We start from the raw sequence: 27,433 nt of genomic DNA, 5'->3' as shown, positions 1-27,433 counted from the left end.
ACACTGAGGAAGAGGCAGCTGTTGAAGACTTGAGATGCTCAGAGAGTGTTGCAGAATCCCCTCCTGCAGATTCAGATAATCTCAAGTGTCAAAGTCAGATAATCTGAAGGCTGGAGTGCAAAGAGGAAATGGGGTCCCCTCCTTGCTCAAGAAAATAACGCAGAAAAATAATGTGTGCCTTTCTTCATGAAGAGCCCTTTATCACAGAGACCAAGGAGGTCTCTGTGATGAAGGGCTCTTCATGAATATGAGGTTCTGTGAGCTGAAGCTCTAAGTCTGCAGCAGAGTCCTCACTGGAGCACAGACTGTCTCAGCTACAAGAGGCGGAGCTGATGGCTAAGGAAATTTCTGGGAATATTGTGTGCACACTTCCAGAATGTTGATAGATCTTCTTGTCTTCAATCTTTTGCCTGCTTTGTCTTCCAATTAATATCTTGTGCACTCTTTCCTTTTTATTCTTTTACTTAATAAATCTGTCAGCCTCACCTTGATCTCCTTGAATTATTTTTTTCAGCTGCTCTCTGTAGGTATTGATACCACAGTAAGGCTGTTATTTATGGCATAACCTTGGCTGGTACTTTGACTAGTCTTTTGTTTATTCTGTTGAACTCCCAGCTTCTGTCTCATTTGTATAGCAAGCTGGCTGCTTGATTGTCCTCTTTGGACACTCTTTAGAGACTTCACCCATGTTTTGTGTCCTACTCAGATGTGTGGGGCACTCACAGACCGATGACAGGGCAGTTACTGAGTGAGAAAGAAAGCTAGACACAGTAGGGACTTGGTTACCCTAAAAGTGAGGGGACAGTTACTTATTGCAATCAAGCAGGGCAACGGAAGAGGAGGGAGAAGGAGAGAGAAGGACATGAGGTTAAGACTTATTCATTTATTTATTAGATAACTCTACAGTATGTCTACTCTGGGCAGTTTACATATATCATAAAAATAACCTGAAGTAAAATCAAGATTAGTCACAGAGTCCAAGAAGAAGAAGAAAAAAAAAAGAAGAAGAAGAAGAAGAAGAAGAAAAGAAAGAGAGAGAGAGGAAAAAAGAAAAGAAAAGGGGATATAGGCTAGGCAATGGCTGTAGGGAAAGCCTGCCTGTATAACCCTGTCTTCAAGTTAGTTTTGTTTATGTAACACTGAAGTACAGCTGAAATTTATTTCTTCATGAACCCACGTATCAGAATAGGAAGGAGAGAAATTTTTGAAAAATAAGTCAATAGAAGGATGAAATGTTGATAATGAGAGTTTTTGAATCCTTATGAGCCAGGAAGCTTGGTTGAGTTAGCTTCATTAAAGATCAAATAGTTTCTCTGAAATGTAAGTGTAGAAGTCAGTTTTGCTTTCCCTGTTTATAATTTTTTTGTAGTAAAGATCTGTCGACAGTGTTCAAGATTGAAATGAACAGGGAAATCAGATAACACTTCATTTTCCTTTATGCGGCTTGCTATGAAATAACTAAAATGGATACTAACAAAATATGTACAGTAGTCCTACAAGCTTAATGTGTGTGTGTGTGTGTGTGTGTGTGTGTGTGTGTGTGTGTGTGTGTTCCCCAAACCATCTAGTGCTGGAACAAGTTAGCAGTAATATTTACTTACATTGTAGTGTTAACCAGAAATAAATACATACATTTGTGGCCTTGGGATCAGTCTACATGATCAGCAGAATCATGAGATGGAGGTCTTGTTGGATAATACCAATTCGTATAAGGTTGGAAATAGCATGTTTCAATGATATTCAAATACACAGGAAATTAATTAGGTTTGGGACAGGCATCTGGAAGATTTTACTAGCCTTTACTAGTTTTACTTCTTTTTCAGTCCAGCTAGTTTTCTCAATGGAAGTAATTAAATTTTCATTTTAACATAGGACAATTCAAATATTTGGGGGTTTCCTAGTATAGTGTAGTGGATAGTGTTACAGATTAGGACTATGTAGAATTGGATTTCATTCCCTGGCTCTACCATGGAGACTTGCTGGGAGGTGGAACTGGTAAAACCACTCCTTATATACCTCACTTACCTTGAAAACTCTGTTGGGGTCATTATAAGTCAGCTCTGACTTGATGGCACATAACAACAACATTCAAACATATAAAATAGGTAGTATATTGCTGTTTGATCTGATATTTGATTACTTTAATTGATTTAATGTGTTACTATATTGAGTATTTTAAAGTACTAACATCACAAACAAACAAATAAATAAATAAGAATGCTTGAACTAAATGCTTTTTCTCAATTACTAACTCTTCATAAGAATGTCTTAATACTGGAATCTGATACAGTGGTACCTTAATTTGAGAACATCCCTACATACGAACGATTCAAGTTAAGAACAGCTCCGTTCGCAAAAAGTTGCTTCGAGTTGAGAACGCAGCCTCAACTTAAGAACAAAAAAAACACTTTCCTGCCCTTTTTTTAACCTAAGTTCACTTTAGGTAAAAAGAAGGGAAAAAAATTCACCCCCAAGTGGTAGATACGGATTAACCGACTTTCCATTAGTTCCTATGGGGACTAATGCCTCTACCTACGAACAGTGCCTCAACATACAAACAAAAAACAGCAGATATGGATTAAATGGTTTTCAATGCATTCCTGTGCGAAATGGTGCTTCAACTTAAGAACGTTTCGACTTAAGAACGCAGTCCCAATATGGATTAAGTTCTTAAGTCGAGGTACCACCGTAGTAGACTAAGGTTTGTTACTAAACTATTTTTCCTCTTCTAATAATATTTACCCAGTTCAAGTAATCTGCTCATCATATTTGTTGAAGTAATGCTGTAGTTCTCAATATATAAGTTGGATGTTTGATTGATGTCAACATTTTTCTATCTCTGGTCCAGACGTTTTAGTTTGTTGTTTTAGAAACATAGCCACAAATGCATACATTTTCTATATGTATCAAAAAGCACACAGACAGGCTCACACTCCATCAAACACAGTTTTTAAAAAAGGCCAAGTACACATATTTGTAATTTGTTTCCTGTATCTTTTCTTGGCCCAGTTTTGTGAAGGAGGATGGATGCTACTAAATTGATCCATACATGCTGCAGGATGGTTATATTCTTTTCCATCATTTCTTTTACCTAAATCAACCTCAAAGTTGTTGGAAACAACAGTCATCTAGTTTCCCATAATGTAAAGGAAACTTTGGCCTTGTCTTGCCATTCACCAGGACCAATAGAAGCTTTGGTAGTTGTAGAAGAGCAATAGACACAGGAGACGTGCATTGAAAACTTCCACCTCCCCTCAGTGATACCTTTCTGACCAAACTGCAAGTTCACACTGCTGTGAAGTAATGTAAAACACATGGCAGCAGCATCACATGTTGTCAGCATCAAATACTTTAGGTTCACACATTGAGAACCTAAAGTGTGAACATTTCGACAACCTATTTATGTACTGCAGAATAAAGCTGTGATGTTATGCACAGTTGTCTACATGCGCTTTCCATTGGATCTAGATTAGCAGCTCATCTTTGAACTTTGGGTAGTCCAGACTGCAATAGGTATTCTCTGCATTTTAACACCAGTTTCTAGTGGGGGCAAAAAACACACAGATATATAAAATTGACCCTTCTGTGTATGGCAAGTTTTGTTTCCATAAAAAGTAACTGTGCTGGGATTATGTAGTTACTTGTTTTAGGGTTATGAGTTGCCTGTACATGACAGGAAAGGATATTTGTGCATTTTAAAGTATTTTTCGAGACAAGTTGTTTCAAACTCGTTCATTTCGTTTAGTCGTTTAGTCGTGTCTCACTCTTCGTGACCCCATGGACCAGAGCACGCCTGGCCCTCCTATCTTCCACTGCTTCCCGTAGTTGTGTCAATTTCATGTTGTTTGCTTTGCAGACACTGTCCAGCCATCTCATCCTCTGTCGTCCCCTTCTCCTCTTGCCTTCACACTTTCCTAACATCAAGGTCTTTTCCAAGGAGTCTTCTCTTCTCATGAGATGGCCAAAGTACTGGAGCCTCAGCTTCAGGATCTGTCCTTCCAGTGAGCACTCAGGGTTGATTTCCTTTAGAATGGATAGGTTTGTTCTCCTTGCAGTCCAGGGGACTCTCAAGAGCCTCCTCCAGCACCACAATTCAAAGGCATCAATTCTTCGGTGGTCTGCTTTCTTTATGGTCCAGCTCTCACTACCATACATGCTTCAAACTAAACATGGGCTATTCATATTCATATCCCTGGGAATAAGAATACAAATAGTGGCACCGCAGGTGCCACAGCAGTCCATTCCGTTCCCCCAGGACTGGCTGGTCCGCTCACTGGTCGCCATGCAGGCCAGGGATCCTTTGTAGTTGTCACACCAATCAGGGAAAGAGCCCGACGGGTACTTCCCTGCCTCACCATGCAGCTAGCCACTCATCAGCTGAGTGGGAAGACTCCCCATTCTGTCTCATCGCCAGAGTGGTTGGCTGCACAGGGAGGTGGGGAACCACCAGCTGGGCTCCTTGCCTGTTTGCTGTGATGACTACAAAGGAGCCCAGGTCTGCATGGCGACCAGTGAGTGGACTGACTGGTTCTGGGAAGGAGGAAATGGACTAGTTGTGCCACTTATTCATATTTGTATCCCTGGCGATACGAATAGTAATAGCCCATGTCTACTTCAAATATGTAAAAGGAAATCCAGACTGGTGGGATTTTTTTTCTTCATGTGCCATCCAGCCAGTTTGAACATATGATAACTCTTTTCAGGATTTTCCAGGTAGAGAATGCTCAGAAGTGGTTTACCATTCCCTTCTTCTGGGCACATTCTGTGCAGCTTGCCCAAGGCCACACACAGGAAACACAGCAGGGAATCAAACTATGAATTTGAATATGACATTTATTTAATGCTTTTTAATATTGTAAGCTGCCTTGGCTCCTTTGGGACAAAGACAACATACAAATATTTAAAATAAATAAATAAAATAAAACCTTGGGGGGGGGGTCCATAATCAGACATCTAAACCACTGAGCTCTCCAGCCAACTTTGGTTCCTAGCAGGGATGTTGCCAAGTCTTTGAGTCTGAGTCTCAAGTATGAGTCTTTGGAACCAATTTTGAGTTCCTATTGAAAACAAGCATGTCTGAGTCCCTATTGAAAACAAGCTATTTTCCCCAGAAAAAGGGAGGGCTGAGTGGGTTCCAAGACGCAAGTCAAGTCCCAGTCATTGAAAATAAAAACCCAGCTTGCGTTCGAGTCAAGTCAGCAGTGCGATTTAAAAAATGTACATGGTTTTTGAAAGTGTTTGTTTAGTAAGAATATGACATCTTGAACTGCAGGAGGGGTTTTTTTGGAATTAGTTTGGTGTCAACCAATACAGGGGATAAAGTATCAAACTTGAGTTGAACTTTTGTGTGGAGAGGAGAATGTAATTTGGGAGGGAATGATTTCAAGAATTTCTTTCCTGACTTTGATATCTTCCTTCAAATTAAATTGATTTGGGATAGCAGGAGAAATGGAAGTAGAGAACATCAAATCAGCAAGGTTTTGCAAAGGGCAGTTGATAAAATTAGTTATTGCAGGGGGTAGCATTGCAGTAGGTAACCAGATATTGCCATACATTACAGTACTTTTGTGAACTTCTGGCTTTGTGGCTATAGATTGCCTCTGAAAGTCATATGAGCCAGATGGAATTGTGGTACCCCACGGTGAGCCTTGAAATTAATCTATGGCTGTGTAAAGCTTTAGACAGACCATGGGGTATTTATATCAATGCATTAGTTGTATTTCTGAATGCTTTGCTGAGTCTGTTGGTGGCTGAGATGGCGCAGAGCCATGAAGAGTAAAGAGTACGCCTTCTTCGTTATTAACATAGATTCTGAAAGACCAGCATTATAAGTAAAGCCTATAACATAAAGAATATGATGTACAAGAAGAAGGGTCACTCTGGAAATGTCTTTAAGCATTAGTATATTTGAACCATCTGCAGTGTTAAGTTCCTTTCTGCTATAGAGGAAATGAGATAGGTTAGATTTTACATTCATTTTTATTTGCTTTGATTTATTAATGTTCGGGAGCCCTGGGGCAGTTTATACCTGCATGTGTTTATTTAATCAGCATGTCTTCACAATGAGTTTGATCGGACTTTCTCTTTAAATAAGTATTAAATATAGCCTGAGCATATCCGATTTTAGCATAATATATTTAATACTAAATCATGCAAACATTTGAGGCAATGCTGGCATTGTTGAATTTCTATTAATGCTAGTTAGTAGGATGTCTTTGCCAATCCCTTTTCTAATTTGAAGCTTTGTTTTGAATTGTAGCTAACATTTTATTTCTTGAAGATCAGTTTACCTAACTGAGAGTTAAGATAGGAAAGGGGGGTCTTGGCAGCCTTTCCTTTCGTATGTTAATAATGGACTTCTGATTCATTTGGAACTTATACTGTATATAGATAAATAAGCATTAAAAAAGGATTTATAATTCTAGCAAAATTGGCAGCAGGTGAATTAGATAACTAGAGTTGTGCAAATAAGGTATATCATTAGGAGTCCAGAAACAAAGTAATGCGTCAGCATCTAAAAATAGTATTTGATCTTGCGTGGCATGCATTTATATCATGAGTTAGCCATTTGTATAATGTGAACATATCTGATATTGGTATGCAGTTTTGAGCAGATTTTGTTCTGTATTTTCTTCTCCATGATTATATATGTTATCTAATCTGTTATAGCAGAATCGAATATTTGGTTCCTGTCTTTAAACACAGAAAAAAAAAACAGAACTTATGGAAACACACATTGACCTAATCATATTCGAGTATTTCTTTTAAAGAGTAAGTTAGGCATAACCATATGTGAAGTGGCCTTGTGTGTTTGTGCGTGTGAGCACATGTATGTGCACGTGTGAGTGTGTGCATGTGCACATGCATGGGTGCGCACATACATACAGTCTTCATTATTAAAAACTTTAAGAATACAACCATCTGATAAAGCAAAAGCAGATTTTCAAGTGAAAGTGGGAGTGGCAGAGAGCAATTGCATAGGTCAGTGGTCCCCAACCTTTTTTGAGTTTTCACCCCATTTTAAAAAGCATTTTTGGTAAAGTCATCCCTTTTCAGAAAGCAGTGGCTTCTTTCTCTCCCCCACCCCACAACAGGCCTCTCTCTCTCTCTCTCTCTCTCTCTCTTTAATATCCTGCTTTGAAAGGTCAAGAAAGAAATGATTAAACAATGGCTACAACACATATAAAGTGACCTGTGATCCTTCAGAAAACACTTCATGGCCTTCTCTCAGGTTGGGGAACGCTGGTGTAGATCAGTGGTTCTTAACCTTTTTGAAAGAAACGCCCCCTTGAGCCATTGAGGAAGTTATCATCGCCCCCCTCCCCGCGGTGATGCTATCTTATTTATTTATTTATTTATTTATTTATTTATTTATTTATTTATTTATTTATTTATTTATTTATTTATTTATTTATTTATTTATTTATTTATTTATTTATTTATCATACTTGAATCCAATGACCCCTGAAAACAAAATTCAATTGCAAGAAAATGAAATGCCCCCCCAAAGTAACATTTTATGATTTAGTTGCAAGTGAATTTTAAGACGCAAAAAGAAATATAAAAAGGGCATAAAAACAAACCGCAATGCAGGAACTAAAAATTTCAAGATGAAAACTCTGAAACTAAATTAAGATTGGAGGAAAATATATATTCATGCACACTGTAAAAAGGCTGCAGCCATCTTCACAGGTTTGGCTTGCTCCAGCGCCCCCCTACCGCCCCCTTCTGCTCCAGCGCCCCCACGCCGCCCCTTTTCGTTCTACTGCCCCCCTGAAAAATGAAATCGCCCCCTGGGGGGCATTATCGCCCACGTTAAGAACCACAGGTGTAGATGAACCACCTCTCTGTGCTAATATGTTGCCATCCAGGAATTTAATAGATACCAAGCTCTCTGTCAAAATCTTGTTAGTTGCTACAAAATGTTTTTGTCAAAACTCTAATACTTCTGCAGGTATGGTAGGTGGGAAGAAAAAATCATGTGTAAGCATAATGAAGTTTCACCAACCGCCAGCAACATAAACTTCTTCTTCTGTACCAATTATGGGACTAACTATTATGACAACTTTTCGTATGAGGCGATTCTCTCCATTCTATTCTGTTATTTTCTTTGTAGATAACCCACCAGAGGATTTCTAGTGGAATGCTGCCCCATGTTTGACAGGAGCTAGCAAACATTTACTCAGCTCTTTGTGTAGTGAGTGCTTAGTCTTTCTTGTAAAGACTGACAACAGTTTAAAATCTGCTGCTGTGTGATAACCTCAAGGGTTTGTCAGGTCCATGCCCAGAAATGAGCCACAACTGGACAAGCTAACTACATTTGCTGAACATCAGAATCCCCAAAGGCCGCAGTCTCTTCAACAAAAAGGCATGGTGAAGGAGTTTGTGTGATGTGATTTCACCTGGGCCAAACGGCATTAAAACAAGACTTTTAAAGAGCCTTACTTCACTTTTGCAGAAAGTGTTTTCAGTACGTAAGAGATCCAGATCTAATATCATTGTCATTCACAAAGGATTATTCCCAGCATGGTTTCACACACTATTTTACCTCTACAACATAGAGGTAAAATAATTTGAACTTCTATAGTTTCAGGAGCATATCCAGTATTCTGGACACTCCTTTTGCCCCACCAACAACCTCTCTGAAAAAGTGATGTGCTGTGGCTTGTTAGAGGGATATAGCATTTCAATATACTGTATATTCGTTAGGACAGATAGCACTATTAAGCCTGAAAAAAGTCCCTAAATGATGATTTTCTGTAAGACATAATGTTTAACCTGGACAATACTAATATTTTGAAATAAATATGTCATCCAAACAAATGCTCGTTTTTAAAAAAGAACAAAATAGGGAAGAGCAAAACAAACAAACAAAAAAACAAACAAGCAAATACATTGCTGTTATAATGAACAAATACGAATCGTGTGTTTCTCAAGCCTAGATACCAACTGTTGGAAAGAAGAGTAAATTCATTTTTTACTGTAAAGAGACATAGAATATGTACCTTCAAGTTTATGCTTGAGAGTGACACATAGCATTTTTATTGAATAGCATTTGGCACATGATGAAATATTTTGTTCATGCAACAAAGAACATCCTCATTGCAAAAGTTTCATCTCTCCTCCTAGCTTTCATCTCCATGCAAATATGACAAACTCCATCCTAAATGACAAAGTGTGCCTTAAGGGGACTTTAAAAAAATGAATAGGTTTAACAAAAACTATTCTAGCCTAAGCCTTGTCCATCTTTAATTAGTTATCAAGGTTAAAGGAGGGTCAAGAGCCTGGAGCTGCTTCAGCACTAATGTGTCAAAGAAAAATGAAGCCTTACACCAAGAAGGAAATGATGCTGCTTAGAGGTGCAATAATTCTCTGACCCCATGTCAACCATTAGGGCTACTAATGGCAGTGGTGAGTGAAAATGTGTTGTGTGTTCTCATGCTGCAGGTGGTTCAGAAGCTCACACTGCTTAGAAGAAAAGCTTTTATTTTTGAAGTAAAAGCTAAATGGAATAACACATTTAAGCTTTATGAGCAAATTGAAAAGATGAGATCTTATCTTCTGACCCTGCATGTCTTCCTCTAGACCTCACCTCTTCAATCCAATATTCAGTTATTCAAAGAAAGTGAACACCATATACTAATGATACCAAACTGTTCATAATCTGCCATCATGACCACATCTAATTTGACTAGTGTCAGTTTCTCAATTAGATAAAGTGCCTGAAGCTCACACTTGCGGCTCTTATGAGCTAAAGATTGTGTGCTTTTGTTGCATCCGAAGAGCTGTGGAGATTAGGTTCCCCACTCAATTTGTGACCCACTTTTTAGAGCGTAAATATTTCATCAGTTTTAAACAAATGAAAAGAAAAGGTGACAGCACAATGGAATAACCATGCAAAGGCTTGTAACAATTAGAAGACGGTTTCCATAGCACTTCACCCTCTCCGTGAGGTTAAATGGACATGCCAAGCTTCCTTCCCCCCCAAACAAAATCCTATATTTTTATAATCTAAGTCAAACTGATAAACTGTTCAAATTCTTATTAAATTTCTGAAACAATATCAGAAGAGTCTTGAAAGAGTCCAACCATCAAAGCTGAATACATATTAGTTCTTTAACTGTGGACAGCCACATGTATTCATTTACTGTATACATTTCTGCAACAGCCTGGCAGATACATGCTCAAACGTTATTCGTCAACAGCATTTAGATTATGTTGTCTAGCAATATAAATTTAATTTTAAATTCTGATACAAATATAGGTGTTGGCAATTAGTTCGTCATGTTCAAATATCACTGAACAAGAGAGATCTACTGACTTTATCCTGTTAAAAATGTTATTTAGCCTTCATATTGGCTGAAATCCAGTAGTAAGTCTCTATTAGAGTAGGACCATTGAATCTGTGGGGATTTGGAGAGTCATCTCTTCTGTACGTTCCACTGATTCCATAGACCTACTCTAGCTGTGACTTACTACTGTATTTCAGTCATTGTGAGACTGAAGTTATGATTGGAGAAATGAGCTAACCTTGCCAATCCAGAACTCCTGTGGAAAATACAAAAAAAGGCCCTGAAAGAGAGCCTGTCAGATTTACTTATATTTTTATTTATTTAATATATTTTAAAGTTCCTTTTAGGATAAATTAATCCTAAATCGTAATAGGGATACAAAGGCAATTACTTCAGAATCAACTTGCATCGGCTTTTTGCACATTTTTGCATCATAGCTGAAAGGAAACTTCAGTTTTCCATTTCTCACAGTGGCATTTTTAAAATATTTGTATAGTTATTGTTCATGGCTTTCATATTGCCTTTTATGAGGTAAGAGGCATCTTTATACTCTTTGTTCTTAGCTTTAAATATTGTCTTTTAATATTGTAAACTGCCTCGATTCTTCTTCAAGGATAAAAGTGGGGTAAAAATAAATAAATAAATAAATAAATAAATAAATAAATAAATAAATAAATAAAGAAAGAAAGAAAGAAAGAAAGAAAGAAAGAAAGAAAAGAAAAAAGAAAAAAAGAAAAGTAGGGAAAGAAAAAAATCTGTGTTGCCTCTGAATTACCCTTACTAAGTGGAGTTTCCCAAATTCATTTCTTGGGGGGCCCTGTGACCACCATAGAATCTGTTTTAAGTTTCAGTCAATAATTCAAGTAGTCCTAATAGGTTGGTTTAACAGTGTGATGCCTCTGTGATCTTTTTCCCCCATCATAACATTAGCTGTGCTTTGGTGTCAACAGTGCAAGTGGGGAGAAGCCGGAATCATCTCTTTCCCCTTGAAGTTTTGTACTTTCTAAATGTGAGTGTCCTGTGTCAGAGCCCCATCCTGCTTATGACTCTGAAAGGCAGCAACAAAATTAGTCAGTATTTTTCTTCGCAGTAAGAACAAGAGATTATCTCCTGCCTTGTAACAAAGTGTCTGTCCAAAGGAGCACCTGCTGTTAATTTCACACAAAACATTATTTTTATTTTCAGGAAACCCTTCAATCATAACAATTAAAAATGAAACACATCCCAACACACATTTAACTCCAGCTGCCCGTGTGGTTATGCATTGTGAAAAATTTAACTGAATGGTAGAAATCCAAGAATGAATGGAATATCCTGGCAGCTATTTATTTTTAACTGCAGTTGATCCACATTCCAAAGTAAATTCCATTTTAGACAGTGAGATGTCAAACAAAGAGATGATATACACAATTTCATTCTTTCATTCTTGAGATTTAAAAACAAAGAGAGGTTGAGGAAAATTAATTCTTGATCTGTGGCTATATGTCTCGACAAGATAGGGGTTAATGCATCAGCATACATAATACATAAGAGCCAGTGTGATGTACTGGATGGAGTGATGAGCTATGGCTCAAGAGATCTGGGTTGAGATCCCTGCTCAGCCATGAAACTCACCGGGGAGGGATGATTTTGGTAAAACCGCTCCTTAAATATTTCACATACCTTGAATATCTTGTGAGGCTGGGCATAGGTCTGATGCAATTTGATGGCACATAACATGCACAGTATCTACAACGCATTGGCTGAAATCCTGTTGTTTGGCATAGTAAGCTGTAATTAAAGTAGGCTCATTGAATCAGTGTAACTTACAGAGGTGTTGATTCTCCAAATCCCCATTTATTGAATGGGCTTACTCTAGTTGTGTACCTTGGCTCAACAATCTCTGACACTCTCTTCCTAGATGTTGAGCTGGATAAATGCATTGGAAAAGCAGCTACCACATTCTCTAGACTTACAAAGAGAGTATGGCTTAATAAGAAGCTGACGGCATATACCAAGATCTAGGTCTATAGAGCCTGTGTCCTGAGCACACTCCTGTACTGCAGTGAGTACTGGACCCTTTGTGCATGGCAGGAGAGGAAGCTGAACACGTTCCATATGCGTTGCCTACGATGCATTTTTGGTATCACCTGGCAGGACAAAGTTCCAAATAGAGTAGTCCTAGAACAAGCTGGAAATGTTAGCATGTATACATTACTGAAACAGCAACGTCTACGTTGGCTCGGGCATGTTGTGAGAATGGCTGATGGCCAGATTCCAAAACATCTCCCATATGGAGAATTAGTGTAGGGAAATCGCCCCAGCGGGAGACCACAGCTGCGATACAAGGATATTTGCAAGGGGGATCTGAAGGCCTTAGGAATGGACATCAACAGATGGGAAACCTTGATATTTGAGCGTTCAACCTGGAGGCAGGTGGTGCATCATGGCCTCTTCCATTTTGGAGAGACACTTGTTCAGCAGGCCTAGGTAAAGAGGCAGTCCAAACACCAGCCAAATCAGGGAGCTGGACAGGGGACAGATTGCATTTGTCTTCAGTGTGGAGGGGATTGTCACTCTTGAATTGGCCTTCTTAGCCACACTAGACACTGTTCCATGTCCTCAATACAGAGCATGTTACCATAGTCTCTCAAGACTGAAGGATGCCTAATCCAACCTACTCTAGTTGCCACTTATGCTAAGCAATAAGATTTCAGATAGCATTTTCTTATTGCTACAGCTTGTATGCAGACTTCGGAAGTTGGAAGCTTCAAATACTTAGGTACTAATAATTCATTCCATTTCTCTCAATGATGGGCAGGCAGATGATGAGAGCTGAGAGGACTGTTGCCTCCATAAAATTTAATTTTAGTATTTCACAGAGCTTGGAAGTAACGTTACCCATATCTTTACCTATATTCATTTGTCTGTAATTAATTAATTGTCTATAATAACAGAAGTGTACATTCTAATTATATTTTAACAATGACTACAATAACTAAAATACAATAGCCAGAATCCTATTACTTATACCTGCTGTCATAAGACTATCAGTATAAATTTCCATAGCAAATCAATGCAAGTTAGGAAGTCAATACAGGCATTTGCTGTCGTGTAATTCAGCACAAGACAGCAGATGCCTGTGCTCACTTCTTAACTTGTGGCAATTCACCATTGAAATGTATGTTGGTGGGCTTATTCAAGTGCACCCCAGCCAAGTACTTTAATACATTTTCTTTTTGCAAAACAGAAAAAAGTTTACTTAAATGAAACAAAAACAGGACAGGCAATTTAGCATGTTTAACTGTATCATACTACTTTTTTTAAAAGGCAGTGCTCTTGTTAGGATTATTCAGTCTTTCTATCAGCAGAATATAGCAGTATGTTGCACAACATGTTTCTATTAAGGAGAAGGTGGTATTAAGGAGGGGAAATACTTAACTGTTCTGTGGAAATGTTGTTTATGTGATAATACAAGACAATAAAGAGCACTAAAATTTGTTTGTAGGGAAGTCCCTAGTGCTGTCTTCTATTAATATTGTTCTTCTGACAAGTCTCTGCACTGCTAACTCAACTCTTACCATCACCAACCTGTACTCTGTCTTGTTTGCATGGCTGACCAGCTCATTCCTGCTGCAACCACATTCTTCACTTCTGTATCTCTTTGCTTCTTGTCCTTGTTTCCTTCACTAGCATGGTGTCTTGCCACTGTTATATTCTCCTTAATTGCTGCAACTCCTCCTTCTTGCCACTGCTCACATAGTTCCTTTTGCCCCTTGTTTATCACTGCCACCATTCCTTGAAAAGATGGGACCAGCGTAACTTTCTAGAGTGCTAATATTTAACAGGATTGGACATGGCCTTATAGTAAAGGAACTCTGAGCAGGTCAGTGAATCAGTAACAGGCTTGGATGGAAAAACAGAAACAGCAGCAGTGGTTCTTCTACCTCAGGTAGTAGGAGACTTGTGGTAAAACGCAAAGTAGATCCAGATTGCACTTCTTTCCTCATTAACTCTTATTCATTCTCTTTGACTGCTCCATTGTGGAAGCTTACAGAAGCAGAAAGTGAACTCATTTGGGCCACTTTGAAACAGTCAGGGTTGATTAGAGCAATCTAATCAAGACTAACAGTTCACACGAAGATCATTTCTGTCAATATCATGGTGGCTTACTAAGTGAGGCACTTCAGGATATTGGCAAATTAATCACTTCCTCTGCTCCTCAGCAGAGAGGCAGGGGAAGTGATTTTTTAAAAAAGCTATATATGGACTGTTGTAATGCACTCTATCACTTATTTTTTAAAAAAGTTTTCTTTGCTGTATCTTAAAGGGACAGCTGAGAAACTGCCTGCAGCCGAAGCCACAGTGGTGGCTGTGGCTGCAGGCAATTTCTCAACTGGCCCTTTAAGAGAAGGTAAAGAAAATATATCATTTTTCATAACTAATGCACTACATAAGTGATAATCCATTATACTGTCCAGTTTTCTAACTTGCCCTTCCTCTCTGCTGAGGAGCAGACAAAGGGATAATTTGCCTTTATTCCAAAGTGGCTCCATCTAAAACTGGAAGGTTTGCTTTAGACCAGTTCCAGCAATCACATATGCTGGAAACAATTCAAACTAGAGCATCTTACATATACCAAACATGTAGAAATCCATGTGTGGATATGACCAGTCTTGGTCAGTCTGGTTTGCTCCAATGAAGACATTGTCTGGTGATTGTCTTTACGAGCAAACCAACCTGTTCTTGCAATGGACACAACAGCAGACTAAAAATCTACGTTGTCAGCCTCTTAGAGTCTTACCATCATTGTAAAGTCTTAGGCATCCTTGTGATGCTTAGGATTATGTTCACTTTTTATTATGACATTTATTCTTCTGGCAACTTTATATAGTACTTTGGTCATTCCTAAGGAACGTCTGCAGTAGGGTAGGCTGTAAATGAAAATAAGGCATAAATAAACGAAGATTTAAATTAAGGCAGGAGCACACTGCAAAAGTGGGAAGGACAATCTAACAAAAGAGTGGCACATGATATGAAGAAAAATGGAAGATACAGAGAAAGAAATCTGTCTGGGCAGAGTGAGGCATCTAATGGATATGGATTATCCCCTAAAGGCAACAGATTCTTAGTTATTATTATTGTTTTATTTTTACTGTCAAGGGGGAACAGAAGTGTTTGTGGGATTTTCTGCTTCAGAAGCCAAAATCATTTCATTGCCCATGGGTCTTATGAATCTTATCTTTATGGGGCAAGCGTTATATCCTCTTTCACCTCAAGCAGTAAAAATTTCTAGGACCAGCAATGAAAGACCTTAGAGAAAGAAACAAGAAGGAAATCCAAAAATATGGCTTTTGGTAAATCAGGTGGGCTGCAGTACTTACCTGCCTATTTCCCTTCCTATCCTACTTCAAACCTTTTGTTATGTACACTAGTCCTTTCTTTACCAAGGTCTACTTAAAAGGTAAGAAGTGCAAGCCATTCCTCATTAAAGCATTGAGCTTTAATGTGCAAAGTATAAAAACTTAAGCTTCAAGTTTCTAGTGAGTCTTCAAAAAAGATGTGTTCTGATTAATGAAAAAGAAAACTGTAATCTGTATCTCTCAGTAAAAGATGTCATTTTGTCACATTGCGATCAATGGGACTTTTCAGGTGCTTGATTTTCTCTGCCTTATTCTTTAGTTAAAACACAGCCTGATTATGTATTACATGTGACAAATAAGCAGTTTGGGTCCTGATTATTCCACTAGCTGCAAATTGTTGAGTTTATATTGGTTTAACTGACATTTCCAGCATTTGCTAAAAGTAAGGCATTGCCCCTTTGCTTTTTATGTCTGGTAGTGGGATGTTGAAGTATGGAGATGAAAAGAGCACTTCTGAACTTAGATATGCCTTTGCAGTATTTTTGCAGAGATGAGTTTTTGCTTTTTTTTAATGCTTTCTTAATTAAAATCGCATGGATGAAAGCAGTTAATCAGATCCATTGTCCTGGCACCATAGAGTTGAAAAAAGCATCAGAGTTTGGTTGTGTTTTTTATTTCAGTATGAAAAGATGATTTTGACATTTCCCAGAAAGGAACTAATATTGTGGAGCTATCGTGGCGAATGAGGTCTTCTGATCGTTTTAGAGGATGCTCCTGAATGCTCTTGCTTTTTGTGTTTGATCTAGAAAGGAAGGCAATATTGGGCTTTGCCTTTGCCTTTGAAAATCAAGGACGTGGTTATTTTGATAAAGGTCAGGATTCATGGGGATTTTGTTTTGTTTATCTGTAGATTAGGATTTTTCAAGAAATAATTAGAAGAACTGCAGGACTGAAAGTACAAAAATCATTCTTTGGAAAGTTCCAGCTTTAAGATACACAGTACTGTCCTCAAAAGATCAATACCTTGTATTACTAAATTCCCAAATCTGTATGAAGGTAATACCTTTCTTAGGCCTACCATTTTATGCTTCAGTGGTATTATTTATTTGCATTTTATTATTTTTATTAAATTGTTCTGTTGACTGTATTTTAGTCATGTCATTTTATATGTTACAAACCACCCAGAATGGCCCTCATCCTGATGGGTGGTATAAAAATGAAACCAACCAACCAAGAAGTCACAAAAAGTGTGCAGTCTTCGGATAAAGCACTTCCTTCATCAAGGAAGATATGAAAAGCAAGGTGGGAAAGGAATTGAGGTTGTCTTCCAGTAATGGACCAAGGATAGTGCAAAGATCTGGATTTAATCACGTGATAGATTTCACCCAGTTTAGCTCATAGCCTCACCCAGACCCAGAAGATTAAAATTTCTTGGCCCTCCATTGTAAACAATGCGAGTAAGTCTCAACAGGGAGCATAAAGCTGCACCCAGCTTGTATGAACACAATGACCCCTTAGTCTGTGAAAAGCAGAGGGAGTTACATTGTCTCTTGGGATTAAATTATACAATCTCAAAACCAAGGTGGGGTGATTCATATGTATGTTTAATAATAAAGACTTTGGTCATGGTATTTGTAGCAGACTGGGACTCTAAATGATAAGCATTTGTGAGAAGAATAGTTCTAGAAAATGTAGAATTTCAAGTTCAGATCCTGTTCCTGGACATTAAAGACTATAGTTCTTAATTCTCCCTTCTAGAGTCCTTTGGTCCTCTCTGGTTAGTGCAGTCTGGGAACTGACTGGCTTGTCAAAAGCCTGTCCTATGAAATGCTGCCTTAAAACAAGGAAAAGAAACACAAACATTTTTAAAATTCTAAATGGCTTGGTCTTTGGACACAAGTTGAAGTTCTGATATATTTTCTGTGCCTGAAGAAGTTCCAGTCAGCATTTTCAGTAGCAGTAGAAATGCAACAGCAAACAAAATGATAATTTGCTACCCTTTAACAATACCCCCAGATTCATTTTCTCACTAGTCTACTCACTGTACAGAATTTGTGTGAACAAAAGCAAGCACTATGTTTGAAGATGCTCCCGAAGGAAGGCCTCCCCCATCCATTACTTCTGTATTATACACACCCATTTCAAAGAGCCGGAGTAGGAAGATCATGGTCAGTGATGTTACAAGTGGATATGCAATGAGCATATATGTGTAGAGTGTGGGCCAGTAAGTCCTTTGCTTTATGTGAGTGTCTAAATATAATGTATCTTGGGGGAAAGGGCTTCTGCAAATGAACCCAATCACTATAGGCTGTGATCAAGATGATGGACCTGTTCAGATGGAATGACCCAGTCTGCCATATTTTGTGGATTACAGTACAGTATGACTATTGCACAGTCTCAGAGAGATAAGAGTGAATGTTTTAACTGTGCTTCAGGACACCTGGACTGTAATTCCATCCCCAAATATAGCCGTTTATCAAAGGTGTATACAGGAATGGGACTTGTAAAGATACAGTTTCTCTGTCTGGGAGAGAAGGAATTAACGGTTTGTGTTCCTGCAGGAGATGCAATCACATCTGGGAAGCCAGGAGAGCACAAACTGAGTTTCTAGCAATGATTCTATCAGTCTGATAAGGCTGTGCCTATTACCTCTTGGTGGTGTAGAACAGACATATAGGCTGCAGGCGTGGAATACTGATGGAGATTGATCTGTGATTGCTTGGGCTCTCTTTTTTTTCCTAGCAAAATAGCAACATCTAGTCAACCTTTTGTTGTTAGATACTCTCTTCCACAGTGTGGAATAATCAAAAATATATAGCCTTTGCAGAGGTGTAAGTATAAAACCATTATTTTTTAATAACATAGAAGAGGTTCCCCATAGCCTCATAACAATTTATACCTCATCAACATTGAGGATCAACTGGAACATGGGCCACAACTTTTTCTTATTTATTTATTTATTTATTTATTTATTTATTTATTTATATCCCGCCCATCTGGTCTATACGACCATCTGACCTAGAGCTAAAATTAAAATGTATTTCCATATTCAACCATGTTTTAATGGATATAGAAACATGGTTGTACTAAGGCTTACCAGGCCTTGTCAAATCTTTATATTATTATTATTATTATTATTATTATTATTATTATTATTATTATTATTATTATTATTATTATTATTATTATTATTATTATTATTATTATTATTATTATTATTATTATTATTTTTATTTTTATTTTTATTTTTATTTTTATTTATTTATTTATTTATTTATTTATTTATTTATTTACTGGCCAGGTATGTAAACCATACCCGGAATTTAATATGGCTACCGGCCACACTTAAAAACACTACACACACACACACACACACACACACCATAAACAGAAAATTCACAAGACAATATCAGAGCACTGTGCAATTCAGAATCATGGACACACATGAAATATAGGCAGAATCAAAAACCATTTAAAAAGTAAAGTGCCCTACTTTTGAAGAGAGCACTTTTCTCTGGCAGAGGAACCTTTCTTCCTCATTCAGATCCTCTCCAGCCAGCAGCCTTACGAATTTGGATTGCTCTCTATAGCAATATTCTCACATGATTACAGCACTAGGCTCATTCCATGCCCTGTTGGCAGTGTTATACGTGTGGTAGAGATAGGCAGCTTTACTTCATGGTGATTCCATGCCTCTAAGAAGTCATTTTGTATATAGACTTTGTGCCTGGACAATGGCACAGGGGCATGAGCCCAAATACAGGAATTATTAGTTTGTATTAGTGAGTAAAAAAAGAAGTATAATTTACAGTGTTGGGGTTGAACAAAAGCAATATGGATTTGCATTTTCCAGTCAGAGAAGTATGAGCTTATTTGCAAACTTGCTTCTCATCCTGTTTTACCTCTCAGACAGAGCTGTGGAAATAAAAGTGGGGTAGCTCAGTAAATGCCACAGCAGGCAGAATGGAAGAAAGGCAGGACATAATAATGAATGGGGAGTGTGAATATTACAAAATTAATTTCTTCACACTTCCTGGAACAATGTTATGCACAAGGGTGTAGTTTATATCCAATGCCATTTAAAACCAAAGAAAAGAAAAGAAATCTAGTTTCCAAAATTTGAAAGGTGAATCTTGCGGTTTTTATTTGTAAGTTTAGATTGACTTTTCTCTTGACGATTCTATGTGATGAGGGAAGTCTCAGTAATTTTATAGCATCTCTATCAATGGTGTATATTATATGTTTCCAAACACTGTCCTGGGCCAGCTGACAAAGTGAACATGGGTTTGTAGTACAGTACATTATTGTAAAGTGTTTTTCTGAAAATTATCTTCTATGGACCGAAAGTCTTTTTTACAAGCATACATATGATGACTCTTCAAGAAATTGAAACTTTAGGCACAATAGAGAAACTTTAGTATGCCACTTGGACAACATGATGATGAGCATTATCTTCAATGATTATGCTGGGCGCCACCAGTGAAAATGAATGTTTGTTTTTCCAGTCATCAGGAATGATCAAGGCAATGCTTGTTTAATTATAAAACATATGTATGCTTTGTTAGTTTCCATCTGTCTCTTTGGTGATTTGCAATTAAATGACCAGAACAAAGAGATGTGCCCCGTGGCCATTCAGAGGAAATGACTCATCTCTAATGTATATACTTTGTGCTGTGCTTTTGTGCCTCTGTTGTGTAAAGAGCACTTAGGATGTGTTTTTTCCCTGCTCACATCCATGAAATGGGTTTGATCCAAGCTAAGCTGTACTTAAGTTAGATTCACTAGAGTAAATCAGATTTAGGCTAATCAGGACTAAAGTAAGATCCATTGATTTCAATAGCTGTTCTTAAATATATCCAAGTCTGGCTCCATCTCATAGTATTAATCTGTTAATGCATTTAATAATGTTCAAGGAGGCACATAACAAGGGCTAGTGACAAGGTGACTTGAATCAGCAAGAAGAAAGAATGTAAATGATTGACTAATCAAACTGTTGGTACTTCCTCAACAGATCCAAAATCTGATACGGGGTTGGGGGGAAACACAAATATTTATATTGTAGATCTGACCATATTAGTTTATCATTTGCACAATAACATTTATTTTAATTAAGTGGCCAAAATCCTAGCGAGGGAATGACAGTTATGTAAGTGTTTCCCATGCTCTGGCAGGTTCCCCTTCACATACCATGTCTCACATTCTTACAAAATTGGTTGAATGACTAGATAAGCAACAGGCCTGCTGGAAAGGAAAACCTACTTGGTTTTTTTCTCTGAATATGGCATTGATTTAATTTATCAATCAATTGTATGGCTGGCATGCATATATTCAGAGCATTAAATATTAACAAATGCATTATTTAGAAGAAATATGTCATACCTAATAAAAAATATTAATGAACTTCTAATTGATTTAAAAAAAATAAAGTTCTTTTAAAATGATGTCTATTTACCTTGGTTACAGTTTAACTCCTAGCAACAGACAAACAAACCTCATACCAGAATTGCCAGTAGCTTCAAATTAATGTTGAAATAAATTAATACAAAATACCTGAAGAATATTAAGGAATGCAAAAAGAGGACTAGCAAATTTTCTCATGAGCATTTTTGCAATATTGCAGTTTTTTTCCCAGTTGTTGCCTGCTGTTGCCTCAATAATGTTGCATTTCTGTACAGCATCTTTCACTTGAGTAGCTGACTTGGGTTGCATAAAAAGTTAAATATTCTAGTTTTAAGTGGCTGCGGGAAAGGTTCATATTCTTCTGACACAGTCTGACAGACTCTGGAGGTCCATGAAACTGCAAACCCTCTCAGCTTACCCATATCCAATAAAGACATGGTGTAACTCTAGCTATGAAGATAGATATCATGGTAGCAATCTATCCAGTCCCTTTCATCTATCATTGTGTATTCTTTATCTGTCTTTCTACAAAAGCGGTGGCTAGAGGAAAAGCCTTCCATATCCTTTGTAATTCTGGACACAGGAAAATATAGGTATATCTAGTGTAAAGAAAGGTAGTTGTCTGACATTTAATCTTCATGAAGACTGACATGTTGAAGAGGGCTAACCTTCTGCAGTATTTTTTGTTTCATATTCTGTGACGCTTTATTGATCGTCACCGGCATCCATCACTGCACATAATGATAACTGCTCTAGAAGCAGAAAAGAGGAGATTGAATAGGGCCTTCAGGACTGTCAGCTTCTTACTGATAGATCTGTCAATAGTTGCCACTCCCTCATTCTTTTACCACTACAAGAACTGTTTCGGTTCGCTGTTTCAAATGTTGTTGTGTATTGATGAGAGAGTTTAAGGCCAATGGGAACAAGTTTTCTAACTGAACTGCTAACTTCTCCTGCTTTAGAACGCAGGATGACTGAGTGTTTCAAAGAGTCAAACAAAGGGAAATGATAAGATTGAAAAATTAGATCACTTTAAACAGCAAGCTATGAGTTCAGTGTAGACGTTATCAGTTGCTCACTGAGTTGTGTGACTCAGCATGCTGCAGGTAACATCTGTGCTGACTTCATAACTTGCAGGAGTTCACCACCAAAAGTTACACTTTTTGTGTTAATGTTCACAACTAATAGAACTTTGGTCAGAATAAGTTTGTATCATAGAATAGATAATTCTTGTTTATTTACCTCAGTAACTTTGTGATTCAGTGAAATGGCATTTGTATTCTAACCTTGGTTCCCAGTCCTACACCCAGTTAACATATATATGGTATTTTTCCATTTATAAAGCACCCCAATTATAAGAGCCCCCACTTAATTTTCTAACCCAAAAATTAAGAAAACTTAGCTTTGAGGATTCAGCCTCTGAGCTCAGAACATCAGGTATTTTGAGGCTCTGTTGAATCTGAACCTACAGACTCCACCTTCAAGGAGGTGTGTTCCAACTGGCTTGTTCAGGATCAACTGACATCAGTTCCATAAGGCTTGTGATTGAAGGAAGCTAAGTCTCCTGACTATAGGCAGCTAAGCCTCGTGACTGAAGTCGGTTAATTTTTATTTATTTATTTATTTATTTGATTTATACCCTGCCTATCTGGACTACTCGTCCACTCTAGGCAGCTTACAATATAGGATAAAACAATAAACTCAAGAATGTGCATAGTAGTTCAATAACAATTGTAATAAAGTAGAAGAAAAAAATAAAGGAAAATACAAAGAAATCAGGTATTGACCGGAGGGAAGGCCTGGATGTATAACCATGTTTTTAATTGGGTTTTAAAGATTCCCAGTGTAGGTGCTGTGTGAATCTCCGAAGGGAGGTTGTTCCATAGGCGAGGAGCCACTGCCGAGAAGGCCCGGTTTCGTATCTTCTCCTTCCAGGCCTCTCTCGGCATCAGGCTCCTCAGCCTCACCTCCTGACTTGCACGGGTGATCCGGGTAGACCTTGGTGGGAGCAGGCGTTCCGCCAAATATCGAGGTCCTAAACTGTTTAGGGCCTTATAAGTAAGCATTAAGACTTTGAAGTTGACACGGAAACGAATGGGCAGCCAATGCAGTGCGGCCAGAGTTGGAGAAATGTGTTGGTATTTTCTCACTCCAGTAAGGAGTCTGGCCACCACATTATGCGCCACCCGAAGTTTCCGCATCAGCCTCAAAGGCAGCCCCATGTAGAACATGTTACAGTGGTCTAATCTTGAGATTACGAGCATATGCACCAAGGTAGTGAGTGCCCCCGTGTCTAGATAGGGCCGCAGCTGGGCAATCCGCCATAGGTGGAAAAAGGTGGTGCGGACTACCAACGCGACCTGCTTTTCCATGGTGAGTGTCGGGTCCAAATATATGCCAAGCTGCGGACCCCATTCTTCGTGGCCAGGGTCACCCTCCCAAACGTGAGAGAGTCACCCAAGCCGCCAGCCACAGGGCCTTCCACCCTCAGAACTTCTGTCTTGTCCAGGTTCAGCCTCAGCCCATTCTCCTGCATCCATTGCAGTACGGCCCCCAGGCAGCGCTGAAGGGACAGAACGGCATCACCTGCAGTTGGTGAAAAGGAGATGTAGATTTGGGTGTCATCGGCATATTGATGACACGATGCCCCACATCCCCTGATGAGCCCTCCCAGCGGTCTCATATAGATATTAAACAGCATTGGGGAGATGATCGACCCCTGTGGAACCCCACAATTGAGACTCCACGGGGCCGAGGCACTCTCCCCAAGCTGCACTCTCTGGGGACGGTCCCCCAAGAAGGAACGGAGCCAGGCGAATGCCGAGCCACCAATTCCCAACTCAGAGAGCCTCCCCAGGAGGATACCATGGTCGACTGTATCAAAGGCCGCCGAGATGTTGAGGAGGACCAACAGTATGTGCCGTTTTGTTCTCTCCTCAGCTGCCTCAGCTTACTTCTGTGTAAAAGACGCCCCTCAATTTTTTATGTAATGATTGTAGGAAAAAGTAGCATCTTATAGATGGAAAAATATGGTAATTCTCAGAGCAACAAGATGAACTCACAAAACTGAAGCTGGATTGTACTTGTAGAGGGTAGTAATAATTATGAAACAAAACAGGTAGTCATCACCTGTATATTCACCACCCTCATCTTATTTGTGATTTTATCCCATATTTGTCCCTATCTACCCAGTTTGGAAGCTGACTAGTCTGGAAGGAAAATGAGGACCTTGGTCAAAATTTGGAAGAAAGCATGCATGATTTGTATGCATGGTAGCTGTACATCTCTTTCTCTCAATTAACCTGTTTGGCTTCTATAAGGAAGCATAATTCTGCACATGTCAACCCTGCAGGTCTTTAGTTGTGATCCATTATAGGGCTCCATGGGATCCCTGGTGTGTTCTTTTCACATTTTGTTTGTAATTATTGGATCTGAATACAGGTAGATAATACAGTGTGCTTCTTACCTGGTTTGAACCAGTACTACTGCAGCAACTGCATGCGTTGAACTCATGGAATGATAAAACTATGCTGCTGGGAGGATACTCAAGGGTCATCATGCCCAACCAACTAGAAATATAGGGAATCCACATATAAAGCATCCCTGGCAACTGGCTATCCAGCCCCTGTTTAAAAGCCTACAATGAAGGAGAGCCCACTACACATTTGGAGGTAGAACATTCCACTTTCTTATAGTTCTTCCCAATGTGTAATCAAAATAGTCTTTCTTGTAATATGAATCTGTTAATTTGGGTTCTCCTTCCTTCTCACCCCAGGGCTGTAGAAAGCAAATTTGATCCCATATGACAGCCTTTTAAATATATGAAGATGGCTGTCTGATCAACTCTTCTGCAGGCTAAACATGCTTAATTCACTGAACCATTCCTCACAGTGCATGGTTTCCAGACCCTCTAACAATCCCAGGTCATATTTTGACAGGGCCTTTCTTTGCTGCCTCATCAGCATCCATTAGACTAAATCACTGCTTTAATGAGGGCAAAGTTCTTACTCAAAATTATTTCTTGTATTGTTCTCTGATACCTAGGAGAGGGATGCAAGCTGAATAATTCTCAATATTTCTAGTTGATTGGAAGTATATCCACTTCACTGTCCATATTGGTTTCCATTCCCAATCCATTCAGTAAAGGCACCATTTAGGCTTTCACATATTTAGAAGTAGCCATCTAGAAATTCACAGTTTCTGTTATCGTACTATTTGTTAAGATTCAGATATTCTGCATGCATCTATTCCTAATTTGTAATCAGTATGTAGGTGACACGGTTGCTAATACACATGATGGCTCTACACCATATTAGAAGCAGAATATCAGTTTCTGAGGAATATGAGCAAAAAAGGTTCTTTGGTACTTCCATGTCCTGCCTGTGGAGTTCTCATGGGAGCAAACAGCTGGCTGTTTTTATAACTATAGTGCTGTCTAAATTCTGATTTAATAATATTACATTTAATTTTAGTGATGAAAAAATAATATAATGTTCATCTGTAAGATTTTGCAATGATAATCATATTGGCATTCGCCCAGTCTCTCCATATAATTGACCATTTATGTAGAAAAATGAAAGCCAACTCGGTCCTTCTGTGAAAATAAAATGAGTGTAGGGCTCAGTGTTAAATAACTTAACAGAATCTTGCAAAGCCTTTGTTATCATCATAAAAGAAAAATCAGTGCTAATCCAATGCTAATCCAGAAAGAAGCTTTAGGTAGAAAGTATGCAGATATATTTGTAAAGGTTAAATGAAACACATCTGACTCATTGTTCTTAATATTATGGTGGATAGTTAATGAGCCTGATGTTGGGAAAAATGAATCCTTATGCTTGAATGGTTACTTACAATTTTGCATACACTTTTGACGCTCTGCCATTTTGACCTCAGGAAAGGCTTTCTTAAATCCATGAAATCTTTCAAAACAGTTATTTGAAACAGTAACAGGATAAGCTGAATATCTGTTATCCATTTAAGGACTACCCTAACTGTGATATTTCTAGCTTTTGTTTGTTGCTGAAAAAATAGCTTATAAACAGCTGTCCGGATCAGATTCAATTTCATATTTAATAATTTATTAACGTTTCCCTTTCCTGTTGTTTTGTTTTGTGTCTTACAGATGATGATTTTTTTCATGAGCTCCCAGAAACCTTTCCTTCTGATCCTCCAGAACCCCTTCCGCACTTCCTTATTGAGCCCGAAGAAGCCTACATTGTAAAGAACAAGCCTGTAAACCTTTACTGTAAAGCTAGCCCTGCCACCCAGATCTATTTTAAATGCAACAGTGAATGGGTCCATCAAAAGGATCATGTGGTAGATGAAAGAGTTGATGAAACATCCGGTAAGTTGCTATTATTTTGAGAAAATGTACTGTACTAAGGACTCATTTGAGATGATTATTTAAATGATCATTGCATCTCTGCTTACACTGCTATGAAGTGAAGAATATAACTTATTTGGAGATAAATTAACAGCTCTCTTTTTTATAAGAACAAGACAATGCAAGGAAGTTTCATTTAGAGATTATTTTGGTTTAACGCTCAAGAAGCAATCTCCAGTTGCTTCAAAGTTCTCTAAAAGGCTACACAGGTTTGGTCCTCATTTATATTTTGTGACTGAGTGCAAGACAGACTTTATCTTGCTTGCACATTGAGAATGACAAATACACCTGCAGTGTGACAAGTGTTTTCACTGACCACATTTAATATTAGAAGAGGAAAGATAACATCTAAGAGTCTTAGAGAATATCCCATGGGCCATAAACATATTTGTGTCAATGATGTGATTCTTCCTTGTTTTGAAGGATTACTAATCAATACACTGAGTCACATACAAGATAGAGAAGTAAGGCTCTCGGTGCAGTCTGATGACAGCCATGAGAAATAACTATCAAGCAAGGTGATTTCTTTCCCATGAGAATTGAACTACCACTTGCTCTAATTACTCAGTAAAAAATAATTCCACCACATGCCCTGGAAGTTTCATTTGCATTATGTTTATATTTGTTTCAGCTCATTTATTTGCACAGAGCTTAAAAGCCTCCACTTTTAACTGTGCAGTGGTATGTGCAATTTGTGAATATGAAAGTAGTGAAGTATTAGACTAGAGGCTACTTCTGTTAGAAGTAACATTTCTGTTAAGCAGAAAAGGTAGATAGGAAGCAATCTTCATACAAAACCATATCTCATCCTGAGACAGGGAGGATGAGCATACCCAAGCCTATTAATCTCTGGAACAAACCATTGTCTTTCTGTCTGTCTGTTAGTTAAGAAATGGAGACTTTTAAACCAATGATAAGCTAAATAGCCTCACTTTGTTAGAAAATGGCTATCTTGGCCAAGTATGTAAAAGTCAATAAGAGATTAATAGGTTTATATGCCTCCCCCCCCACTAGTT

General features: G+C 38.3%; 1 protein-coding gene across 4 annotated transcripts in view; it reads left to right on the top strand.

Moving 5' to 3' along the window:
• Positions 1-27,433, top strand: part of UNC5C (unc-5 netrin receptor C) — a 413,186-nt gene that overhangs the window by 215,769 nt on the left and 169,984 nt on the right. For all 4 annotated transcript variants that reach the window (XM_078394597.1, XM_078394596.1, XM_020798665.3 and 1 more), the window contains exon 2: positions 26,157-26,378. In XM_078394597.1, the coding sequence (XP_078250723.1) occupies positions 26,157-26,378 (222 nt within the window). The remainder of the gene's footprint in view (positions 1-26,156; positions 26,379-27,433) is intronic.

Source organism: Pogona vitticeps, chromosome 5 (assembly GCF_051106095.1).
Source record: "Pogona vitticeps strain Pit_001003342236 chromosome 5, PviZW2.1, whole genome shotgun sequence".
In the NCBI taxonomy this organism is placed as follows: domain Eukaryota; kingdom Metazoa; phylum Chordata; class Lepidosauria; order Squamata; family Agamidae; genus Pogona; species Pogona vitticeps.
This window is presented reverse-complemented; position numbering and strand designations above follow the sequence as displayed.